Source organism: Melospiza georgiana, chromosome 3 (genome assembly GCF_028018845.1).
Source record: "Melospiza georgiana isolate bMelGeo1 chromosome 3, bMelGeo1.pri, whole genome shotgun sequence".
NCBI classification, from domain to species: domain Eukaryota; kingdom Metazoa; phylum Chordata; class Aves; order Passeriformes; family Passerellidae; genus Melospiza; species Melospiza georgiana.
The window spans coordinates 62,014,224-62,027,099 of NC_080432.1; the positions used below are offsets into that span (position 1 = coordinate 62,014,224).

At 35.9% G+C, this 12,876-nt stretch overlaps 1 protein-coding gene across 2 annotated transcripts in view; it reads right to left on the reverse strand.

The window, feature by feature from the left end:
- The window catches only part of UTRN (utrophin), a 309,554-nt gene that overhangs the window by 17,646 nt on the left and 279,032 nt on the right, over window positions 1–12,876 (reverse strand). For both annotated transcript variants that reach the window (XM_058021836.1, XM_058021837.1), the window contains 4 exons: window positions 9,386–9,522; window positions 7,728–7,766; window positions 7,415–7,480; window positions 3,963–4,028 (listed from right to left, as the gene is read on the reverse strand). In XM_058021836.1, the coding sequence (XP_057877819.1) occupies window positions 3,963–4,028; window positions 7,415–7,480; window positions 7,728–7,766; window positions 9,386–9,522 (308 nt within the window). The remainder of the gene's footprint in view (window positions 1–3,962; window positions 4,029–7,414; window positions 7,481–7,727; window positions 7,767–9,385; window positions 9,523–12,876) is intronic.

The window sequence follows — 12,876 nt, forward strand, 5'->3', positions numbered from 1 at the left end:
TACTTTCATTTGGAGAATCTGGGACATGGTTCTGTTGAAGTGGTAGGAGATGGTGATCAGCAAGCAAAACAAAAGCATAATGTAAAATTTAATTGCTCATTTTTTCTGGTTGTTTTATTGAATACCCTGTGTGCTTTGAGGAACAGCTAGAAGTACACAAAGTCCTTTGACAGTAGAGGCTGCAGTTTCTATTCTGCATTTCACCATAGTAAAAAGCAGCAAACAAGACATCCCAGAAGATCAGACTTGAAAGAAGTACATCTCAGAGGAGAAGAACACCCCAACAAAGAAGCCCAGGGAAAACACCTTTGAAGGATCCTATTCTCTTTGTGGACATATATTTTCAAGATGTCTATTCCAAAACATGCATTGTGCATAGAGGAAGCAAGAGGCAAATAAAGCTGCATATAACCTCTCTTTTATTTGACTATGTTGTAGGAAGAAAATATAGATTTCTTGACCATCACTTTTCATCAGTGCAATATTTTATCTGATTTAGAAAACTGCTAAATTTGATTTAAGATAGGAAGATGTGGCTATTTGTGAACTTGCCTCACTGACAATTTTAACTTTTGCTGTAGCTCTCATACTAAGCACCATGTGTTCTAGTCCAAATAAAGTGTACATCGACCTACTGATGCTATGAGACATACTAGAATAAGGATACAAAAGGTACTCAAAAATACTTTATCTAATTTACTTGGTCTTCTCCTAATTTTACCATCTCATGAAATTAGTTTCTCCTTGTGACAAGATACCTTTTAACCCCTTACATCATGTCACAGTATTCAGTTATTATATACTGGGGCTCCAGTTTGACTTACACCACATTAAGTAGCAGTGCCAGGTGAAAGTATCAATGACCTTCACTTCTGAACCTGTTCCTACTTCTGAAACTGAGTGCAGGGTCCCCTAAAAAAATAAAATTTCAGATATGTTCCAACTCTGCCTTAAGACAAGTGTGAAATAGCATCAACAATGCTGTGGATGTGAAGATAACTGCTAGTAAAGGCACAAACCAGAAACAGCTACTAAGTCCGCATTTATTCTGAAAGTATTTATATTGTGTCCACTGCAATTCACTTCAGTATGGGCTGGTTAGGATAGTTCATACCTTACAGGAATAGGAGAGTTACACTCTTGTCCTATTTCTCTAACAATTTTTATTTTCATTCTAATACATTTTGATAATGATTTATCAAATTGTGAGGCATAGTTTTCTGTTAGGAACACTATTTATCATTCCTTATTGTAAAGACTTAATTTTCTCCTTATGCTCATCTTAATTTGTGGATAGATAAGTCTGCTTTAAAGATAGAGATGCTTTGGCATGAATTAAAGCCAAATAAAATTAATCACAACATTCTAGCCTAAACATTTAGAACTCTCTAATGTCAGGAGAAGATGAAATGAAGGGAAAACAATTCTGTTCATTGTATTTGTATCAGAAAATTCATGCATGAGAGCATTAGAATGCTTTTAAAGAAGCTGGACATACTACAGTAGAGACTGTGCCTTTTTTTTTTTTTGCTATCTACAACTATTTTTCTGATTAAGGAAAAAGCATTTTTTAATGGACTTCACATATCTCTTGAAAAGGGGAGTGTTGGAAAGGCTTAGTCAGAGAGATAAAAGTCACAATGACATTCAAGAAAACAGGTTAGTTAGAACCCAAGAATTATCTTTGATGAGTGCTTTCTTAATCAAATGGCATATTGCAAAATGTTCCTGAAAATAAACTCATTACATTTAACTAAGAGCAGAAGTTTTCTTATTCAAATGTAGATGACTTCTTACACATAATCTCTGAAGCATGAAGAATGTTAAAAGTATTGTGAACTTGATAAGACCAAAGAAGTAACTTTCAAAATCAAGTGCAACACTGCCTCTGTTCTATATTCACATTAAACTGAAGGACTCTTCAGGACCGATAAAAATAAGATCATGAAGCAGAAATCCAATTATGAGAAGCAAAGAATTTGATTTCTAAATCAGTAATTGTTTCCTGAATGTTTGAAATAATACTGTAAAAAAAAAAAAAAAAGCAGCTTGGTTGAGAGCTCTACATCTGAACTGAAAAAACACGTATTCACATTTTAAATTGCTCCTTTGAATTCTATCCATATAAGAACAGTTACACTATCCCCATTTCTATGTTAAGAGGCATTAAAAAATATAAGTTTAAACTATAATCCTAAACTCCCAATGTTTCAGCAATGTCTGATCCAAACTGGGATACAAACTTCATAGCTCTGTAGTTCCCTGGAAAAACCTCTCCATCAAGAAGGGCTGTCAAGCACTGGAACAGGTAGCCCAGGGCAGTGGTTTGAGTCACCATCACTGGAGGCATTTAAGGGAGGTAGATGTGGCACTTGGGAACATGCTTTAGTGGTGGACTTGGACAGTTGGATTAGTGGTCTTAAAGGTTTTTTCCAACCTAAATGATTCTATAAATATAGTTTAAACTTTAAACCACAGGTCTTCACAATTTTGAGTACTTCAGTACTTTATGAGAGCATGCATTGTAATCTGCAAGTAAAACAGAAGGTGCCACACATGGTTACTTTCTTGCCTATATTTTGTGTAACAGTCCCCTGACTGAGACCCAAATTCAGAGGTCCCTCTCACTTGTTGGTACACAAGCTTTCCATCTTGATTTTTTTCCTAAGGAAAAGGAATGCAGGGAAATTGCTTTAAAATCCACAGCTGATTTACCAGTAAAAATCAAGCACACATCCTGCTTTTCACCATTGGGATGGATGGTGGTTTTGTCTTTGTATATGAGTAGGCTCATTAATCTCAAAATACACAACTCAAGTGTATGAGCATTTAGCTGCCTTCAAGTTTGCAGCTTTCCTGCCAAATGACAGTATGTTTGCTCTTCTTTTTTTTTTGTGGAAGGGAAATTAAAAGGGAATATTTTGGCTGCATTTCTCTCACTGGTGAGTGTGCCAATGACAGAAACACATTAAAACAGTTTGCATGAAAAAGTTTTATTTGGTATGTAAATAGAGTTAATTAATCAGGAAAGAGGCAACATTTAAAAGGGGTCACATGTGCTTCTTTCAAGCAAAGTAAATTGTTAATAGTGTACTACCTACAGATAGAATAATTTCATTATTAAATTTTAAAACAGTAAATGAAAGTATTACTGAGACCTACAGTATTTTTAAACTAAAGCTGAACAAGAACAATTTCAGTTTTCCTCTTTAAAAAGGCTGATGGTATTTGTTAATAACTTAGAAGAGGCAGAGTCCTACAATGCTGATTTAATCAGCTGAACTGATGATAAAATGAGTTTAAAAATTTTGTTTCTACATTAAAAAAGAATTATTTAATCCATCAGCAATTCAAGGGGTTCTATGTTTTCCAAGCATAGAACCAATGCATTTTAATTGGTTTTTACAATAAAGATAACACATAATTAAAAAAAAAAGAGAAAATTGGTAAAATTAATGTAGGACTATCTTTATTACACAGGACAATTCCAGGTACAAACAGATGGATGAGCAGCCAGAAAACTGAAATATAAACAAGAACCAGCAACACTACTCTCGCTTAGAAGAATCTTCAAAGTAGAGATGATTTTTTATTTTAATAAGAAAGTTGTCTAGGGTCTAGCAAAAGCCTAGAAAAGGATTATTTTATTTTATACTATGATAAAAGCAGAAAAGGAATACAAAGTAGAAGGCACAGAGCTGTGGGCTTTTAGGAGTCACATGAAATATGCCCACTTTTGAAGAAGAATGGCTGACAAACACAGAGTTCCCACACACCATCAAGTGAACATCACCAATTTCTACAATTGGTGCTTGGAATAATTAAACTTATAGAGGCATCCTTGGGCTCATACATATTAGTTGCTCTCACTGGCACTGAATCCTGTATTAGAACTGCTGAAGATTTTAGCATGAACCTATAACCAAAGCTCCTGCAAGGCACAGTGCGTCTGAGGTACTTACACGCTTCCTGTGGTGGAGCTGCTGTCCATGAGGAAGGAGCCATTGGTCCTTTCCATCTGTGCGAGCCTGAAAGGGAAAGATCACGACTTTCAGACAACATCCTGCACAATTTTAACAGTGGCAGTGGGAAATCAATTCTACTTAGAAAAAGCTCAGATATGGCAATCTTTGTATACATGATTAGGAATAAACTCCCTAGATTTTGTGATGAAAACCTCTAATCCAGAGGACTTTTATGAGAAACTTGTGCTATCATTAATTAATTCTACTTGCCAAACAGCAACAAAAAAGTGTATTTTCTCCCTCTATCATAATTATCATTAGCATCACCACAACTCGCATGGCAAAATTAGTTAAAGAGATGTTTTCACAGATGGTTTTCTTTTTGAATTTTCTAAAGCTGGACTAACAAAAGAGGATGAATCCTTTTTAAATATAGAACATGCAACATCTGAAATTATACTCGGCAAATAATACCACACTGTGGACAGACAAGTCCTGTGAAACACCATAAAAAGCAGTATAATTGTAGGGAATCATTGCCTACACTTCCTCATTTTAGAAGCAATTAATCTAAAAAGACCAGATTATTAGACTGTATGTACAAGGTCACATAGTTCTTTAAAATCAAAGCAGAAACTTTCTATCTGTTCAGGTATCCAGGAAAGATGTACCTTATGTACACAAGAGATGTACATAAAAATTTAGGAACACTTAATGCTCTACACATATATTCAACTGTACCAAACAAGGCTATTTCCTTTACTATAAAGATATCTTAATTTCACCTATATTTTTGCAAGTGAATTGTGCATTACTATAGACATCTTCAAACTTCCTTTTGAAAGGAGTGTGCAAGGCTCTAAAGAACAGGGAACTCTGGTGACAACTTTTAGAATGGAGAAAATTTGCCCTTCTCTACATTTGTTACTATTCCTGAGGTCAAAGACGAGACATAAATGAAGGCACACACTGAATGTCAACTTGATTGTCTATTCCACCTTGGCTGGATTGGGACATTGTGCTCCCACATCTCCCCTGAAGGGAAGAGAATCTCTGAAGTGACTCAGGACAAATCAGATCATCTCTGCTCTAGGACATCTCAAACAAATCTAGTTCACAGTGGGCAAAATGCTTACAACTCACCTTTTAAAGCTGCTAAGCTCAGCATCTTTAAATCTTTTGATGAAACATAATTTTAGAAATTAATCTTCACAGTCCCTTTGTCACATAGGGAAGTAGTACAATCCCTATTACTTTCAAGAGAGAAGGGCCTGCCCTGGATCCCTTAGTGAGTAACAAATATTTCAACTCACAAATGCAGATTACAACGATATTGTCACATTTAGAATTCCCATCAGTAATGAGGATTTGCTTGGGATACTATATGGAACCAGCAGATGGCCCAAATGAGGGAGCACAGAGAGACAGGGTAGGGACCCTAGAGTAGCAAAAAGCCTTTAGGGTATGATAGAAACTGAAAACTGAGGAAGGAAATTGGAAGCAACTCAGAGATGACACAGTACAAGAACAGGGAGATGATACCTTGCTCCAGGCAGGGGATTTTGTGAACAGGAAAGTGGGAGTTGAATGTTCTCCAACCAGTGACAGTGAAGGCTTTAAGCCATAATATACTGTTTCTGCTGGGCACTGTCTTATTAGGGAAGCCCCGATAATATTTCTTTAAAGATGTTTAGCTCAAAAGACTAGGACAATAAAAAAGATTTACTATTTTATATGTAACATATACATAACAGATTCAACTAGAAAGGACACAATAAAAATTATATGAAAGACACAGAATTATATCTTCTTTTTCTAGATTTTATTACTAGAAGAAAAATAATCCTGAGTAGTTTTAGACAGATTCCCTATGAGGCAATTAGTAGTAAATTGTCCATTTTGCTAAGCAATGTTGGCACATAACAGGAGCAGATTTAGGTTTGTATCCTGAATGATAATTCAGAACTGCACAGTCCATCTTCAGCTAATCTCATCCTAAGCAGAACTGGTAAGAGGTGAGGGGGAGGAGAGGGAAAGCAGTTATTGCACCTAGTATCTCCACTGATCTTTATTGACAGTCCAGATTTTGAGCTTCATCTGGGCACAAAAAGCCTGAAAAGAGGACACAGGTAGACAGAAAATTCTTCCATCTCTCTAGAGAAATTTGTCTGGTTCAGGGGCTTTAATTGATTACAACATGGCCTAAGTTATAGATTCAAAGAAATGTTGGGTGATTCATATGAATGACATGTTTCAAATAACCGAAAGCTCTGTAATAACTTTGTATGTCATTGTGCTATACTACTAATGAAGCATGAAAATATTTGCTGTTGGGGGACAAAAAAAAAAAATAGGCTGACTGTGGGTAGCCCTTCAGCTTTGTTTCCTGCTCTATTTTCTCTTGCTGCATATTCTAGGCATTTTAAAAAAATTGGTCTGAAGAATTTTAAGTTGCCCATAAATTAGAATGCTATTAATTTAAATATGCACTCAGAATTTTTATTCAAAGAAATGAAAAAGTTAAAATTGCTTTTCAGTTGTGGAGATCAGATACAAGAACAAAACCACCCAAAGAAAAACCTAGTCAGTTCCCATGGTAGTTATCTTTGAGAGGGTGTCTCTGGTTAATATTTCACCATCATCATGCCCTTAACTCCAGATGAGAGGAAATGGCCTCAAGTAGTGCCAGGGGAGTAATAGGCTAGATATTACAAAAATTTTCTTCTGTGAAAAGCTGGTCTGGTATTGGAATAGGCTGTCCAAGGAAGAGATGGAACCACCTTCCCTGGAAGTGTTCAAAAGGCACATGGGAGAGGCACTTGGGGACATGGTTTAGTGGTGAACACAGTCATGCTGAGTTAATGGCTGGGCTTGATGATTTTAGAGGTCTGTTGCTGCCTTAAAATGATTATGTGATCACCTGCTCTGAATGTACAGAAGTGAGTTAACAAAACACACACATTGAGATGGACTTGGCATAACAGACATTTTATCATAGCAGGACTAGGGTGACCCCACAAAAGCCACAACATAAAACATCTGCAATTACAACCTATTCTGCTAAAAGCCAACAGTAATGCAGAGTGTCAGCCTATCAGAGAAGAAAACAAAACCCTGGCTCTAATATCCTCCTGGGAAAACCTATATATAGAACATGTTCTGTTTATTTCTTCTTATTTAAAAAATTAAGAAAGAAACCAATAATGACACATTTTAGAAATAACACAATTTTGCAGCAGCTTCCATTCTGTATGAGAGATGATAGATTTAGCACATTTATTTTACTTTTAATATGTTCATAATAAGAACCTAATGATTTAAGAAGTAAATCTTGTAAGCACAGAGAAAGATATCTTTAAAAAATAATACCTAACCAGTAGTGTGCATTAAAAACTGCAGGAATCAACCACAAAATGCAGCAGACTTGTGAGAAACCATGTCTCTCTTACCTAGTAGCATACTGTTCTATCCTGGAGTGTGTGTCATCATGAAACAGCTGTGGAGACTGGGAAGGACTAGTTTAAAAATAATAATAAAATAATTAGTGGTGTTTAAAGCAATTCATGATATAGACAACATTATTTTTAAATCAAATTAGACTGATGACAAATAAATACATGCACTATATTCCCAAGGGCTTTATTGCTTTGGGTCAGCTGTGCCCTACAGTCCCATTTAGGGACATCAGATTTGCTGCAACTGAGCTAAAAGAAATCAACTGGCAAATGAGGCTTTCCACATAAAGGGCTTCTGCATACTCACTCATATTGCTCTGGCCACATACTGATGAGAGTGATAGGACTGTAAGGAAGACACAAAAAAAAAAAAGAAAAAAGAGAGAGAGAAAGAATTAAACTGTGAAACAAAAACTTAAGTACTATTTAAGCAAGAGAAAGCTGGAGAAACACAGAATACTTCAAACAGCAACCCACCCTGAACAAGTAACAGTTGATGTAGAAAAGTGACAGCAACAAATGCTGCCACTTGTCATGGAGAGGCAGAAGACTGACCTACGTACTTAATTTTGTTACATAAAAATCAATTTAAAGAAAAATCCAAATCATGTTATTGATTGAACTGCAGTTCATAAACCATAATCAATTCATTTAAACTCTGCTCAAGTACTGGAACTTTCATTTCAAAGCAAACAATATAATGTATTAAAAAAAAGTGGGGTGCAAAACCCCACCAATAAACCTCCCCCATAAGTCACAGTTATCAATGCTTCTTTTCCTTAGGAATGAAAATAATGAGGTCAATACATATTGTATTACATTCTCACACTTGAATAACTATAAGAGTTTTTATTTTCTTTAATTTTTTTTTTTATTGGCAGGAATGTATTACTGAGTTTTGCCACCTGCAGGGCAGAGAACCAATACCAAGAGTTTTCTCAGCATGATGCTGACAATTTATCTGTGTATTTCCCACATGACTGGACCAACAGAATTTTATTCTGACCTGTGATTATAGTTTTATCATTTCAATTTCTGGCAGCATTGGCAAACTTCCACCACATTAAAGCAGCTTTGCTTTCCTGTGTTGGTGGTAGCTGAAGACTGCCTTGGTGGGTAACATTTGAATGTTCATTGCTTCCTTAGAAGCCAGGCTATCAATCAGACAATTTTCAGATTACTTCCTCCTGTCTCTTAAACTGCTAATGAGAAGGTTTTGTTTACTTATTGCAAATGAAAGGCACAGCCCTACAGTCATGAAAGCCCTCAGACTGTGGGCACTGGCACTGAGCTGCTGCGTGGACACAGAGTGTCTTTGCTGAAGCCTCGCATGGGCTGTTGCTATCTTGTGTTCAGACAGTGCAGCAGTGCCACAGACTCCAGGATGTGAGGGACAGTCAAGCCATGAAACTAATTCTAGAACCCTGTCAACACATCTTAATTTTTGCTCTTGTAAGAGTGTCTTTTGCTGACAACTGCCAACTGAGTAAATAAAGTGGAGCACTTCTGTCAGCGCCATAAATAATACCACGGAGACACTAAGAGTGCTCTCTCTGATTTGGCCACCACTATTTCTGAAGCCTGTAGGACCCTAATTAACTCAGAAATTTCTAATTCCAGGAATTTTGACATATTCAAATAAGCAGTGCAGTTCCAAAACCCAGTCTCCTCAAAAGTATTCTCTGTAAAACAGCTATTCAGCCCCTGCCAAAATTACCTGCTTTGTCCATTACCATGGACATGGTAATATCCATGGCTTTATAATACAATGCTGATAAAAATCTAAGCATAAAATATGTTACTTTAAAAATAATAGAGAAGATCTGCAAATAATGTGAAACAGCACAGAATAATATAGCACAAGGCTCTGAAATTGTTGTTGGCTATCTTTTGAGTTTCAGCTTTTTGGTTCTGATGGAACAGGCCAGTGACCCCAGGAGCCACGGCTCTATAAACCAAGCTTACGTCTCCAGGTTGTCACCCTCCAACACTGTTTGCACCGGTAAGTAGCCAAGCCGGGGATGCTTTGCAAAATACTTCTTGGACCGGAATTTATTCTTCAGCACCTTCGTGAAGTCCCGTACATCTTCTCCAGATGTTGTCTTTAAAAAAAAAAAAAAAAAAAAAAAATCAACATTGCTATATAGTGCTGATTTAATGTCAACATTATTGATTAATACTGCTGGTTCTGTCCTGAAAAAGATTACAAGGAAGAACTTTAAAACTTCAGTTATGTTAAAATTGCCTTTTTAGTGTCCTGAGATATGGTACAACAATAATGTTAAGGTACCAAAGATTCTCATCTACTGGAAAATAATAGCTAGGCTTCAAATTCCCAGCAATAAATGCATCTACCAATTACTTTATAAATTAGAAAAAAATTGACACAGGTTCAAGTCTTAAGCTAAACATTTATATGCAGTCTTAAAAAACACAAAAAATTAATTTTTGAGAAAAAAAATTTATAAGGGAAAAAGTCAATTGGTAGGATATAGCCCTTACTGCTTCCCATTCTAGAGCTGCAATGGAAAACTTTACCACAAGATGGGAATGGTATGTGCTAACCTATTTTCTGTTAGATTTTCATAAGCACTTTCTCCAGTAACCAAATCTCTTCCTATAGGATTCTGCCACTACCTGTAATATTCCAGAGTCAAAAAAGTTCACAGATGAAGCGGTGGCCAATATACAGGCACTGTTCAAAAACACAGGCAGACCTGATAAGAACAATTGGTGCCTGAAGTAACAAACTCAGACTGATTCAGTGATCTCCTTACTACCACAGAGTAAGATTAGGACATAAATTAGCCACAAGATTCTACAAGTCTAAATTTACAAGTTACAATGAACATTCCCATCCCTCCCAGCAGCTTTTTAACTGATGCAGCCTCTTCCAAAACTGGTAACTGCATAGCCCCTTTCATCTCTGCTCCCTCCCTGCCCACCACCCTATCCTGAGAACAAGATTAAAATTTATTCAAGTGCTTTTAAAAATCCCTTGAACTGGTGATAATCACAGTAATAATGGCAGCACTACTTTGGTAATACTATTCAACTAACTTCTGCTACAAAAGCAGAGACACATACAGGCAAAAAATACAAGCAAAAATGGCAAAAAAGAGATTTGCAGAAAGAAACAATAGTATACAGTCTGCCTTTAAAGTGTATGTGCTCAGACTGGGCTGAGTATTTCAACAGAACATCCCCTTCCAGCTGGTACTACTGAGAATTTTCTCTTGCAACTGCAGTAAAGAAAACACGGCCATTCACCTCCAGAATTACCTGAATTTTTGCAACAGCTTTTACAGACTTTCAGTCCAGACTCTGTAACAAACTACAAATTTAATTCCTGTACCCTCTGCTTTGGGAGAAGTCTGTTAGCATCAAAGGATGCCAAAGCTGATGGACAACCATGTGAAAAATAGACAGGAAGACTTCAGTTTTGTCATCTTTTTCCTGAAGTACTACCAAGTGGCCTAGAGGCAGGTCAGGCAAACTATTCTCTGCTGTCAAAGCCTAAAAATATTTCCGTATTCATCTATATATTTTAATGTGTGTACAATATACGCAGTTACAAACTCTGTAATGCATTTCAGATGAGCAATAAAAAGAGTAAAACAAACTAGTGTTGAGAGGAGCTTCTCATATGTGGCTTTAAAATGTAGACAACAGAGTAAATTTGTGACCAAGGGCTGTTTGAACCCCTGAATTTTAATAAAAAAGCGAATCCAGGGTGGGTTCACAAAATCATTCTCCAACCACTGCGCCATCCAAAGAAGGAACATGAGGCCATGCAAAGGGCTGCTCACTATCATGCAACAGCAACTCCAGCAGATGGAACTCTGCCCCAAGGCCAAGGAATGAAAATTTTAATACCCACACATTGTAGAAATAAATGTCTACTGAGCTGCCAAAATTTTTCCTCTGGTGTATTCTTTATTTGGTGTGACAACCTGATTCTCAGAAAGAGGACTTATATGACTGTATACTGACTGAGCATTGCAAATACTAACCAGTGAAATTTGAGCAGATTTGAAAGATTTATTTTAACTTACATATAATTAAGGTGCAATTCTGAAAAATGGCTTTTTTTTTTCCTTTTGGGATATAACCACAAAATACTATCCAATCCAAAATCATGCCAAGGGAGATGTACTATAACACTTTCCTTTAAAAAAAGAATAGCCAGGAATTGTTGTGTAGAATCTATCTTCTAAATTAAAACTAGCAGGTACCTTGTACACTTGCTTACATCATGACATCTTGGCTATTTCCACACAAATCAATAGTACAAATAGCACCATTGCTTCAGACCTACTTCAAAAGCAAAGAAAAAATACTTTCCTTCACTGAAAATTCATTCCAAAGACCATGCCTTCAAATGGAATTTAAAACCTCAGTTCTTAGAGCAAGACAAAGTTTAGGAAGAAATATTTTATATCCATGGCTGCCATACCAAACTAAAAAAACATTGTAACAATTGACAAACTGGTATGAGTGCTCTTCAAAACACCAGCCAGGCACAAACAGTTATCAGCAACAAACGAAGATACAATTATTTGTAATCAAATAAAAATTTAAGAAACCAGGAAAGCAGTGGAAAAAAAATGAGCATGGTGAAATACATTTTCTATACATATCTTAAAAACTCAGTTGGTGTCTGCTTTCAGTATATTGGAAATAGAACAAGTATTCATTGCTAAAAGAGTAATATCAAGATTGCAATAAACTAATTGTAGAGCTCTAAATTACATAACATATAATATAAAAATTGCAATAAATATGTGAAAATGAATAAATAATAAAGAATACCTATAATACATATATATTTAATTTTATTTATTTCTCAGTAATGTCTTTTTCAAATGGAAGCCCACATTCTTATTCCTTTCACTGCATTTAGCTATGTAAAAGGACCAGTCCACACCTAAGTCATCATTCTCCTAATTACATTTATTATAGCTAACACAAAACCAATTAACTGTTTTAATACACACAGAGAAACTGATTCCCAGAAGAGATGTGAACCTCCCTAAAGTATGCTGTCATTAAGCACAACCACATTAATATAACACAAGTGCCACTACTGAGAGGATTTCCAATTCAAAAAAATCTAAAAATAAACTCTGTGGGTAGTTATGTAGGACTACTCTCAAATTAGATGCCAGGAAAATCTAACAATATTTTTACACACCCGTATAAAATTTTACATTAAGAATCTTATCTCCCCATCTTTTCTGACAAAGATTATGTAAAGGTGAAAAATAAATGAGAATAATTTTGCATTTCTACTACCTAAGAGAGAATTATGTTTTCAGATGCTTCTCACACCTATCTCTAAATCCTGGATGAAAGAAGAGACATAACTGAAGTTACTAAAATGATTTTTTTTTCCCCCAGCATCAAGAAAACTAAATTGCAAGCTAGGACAAATGCAAAATGGCATTACAGATTAG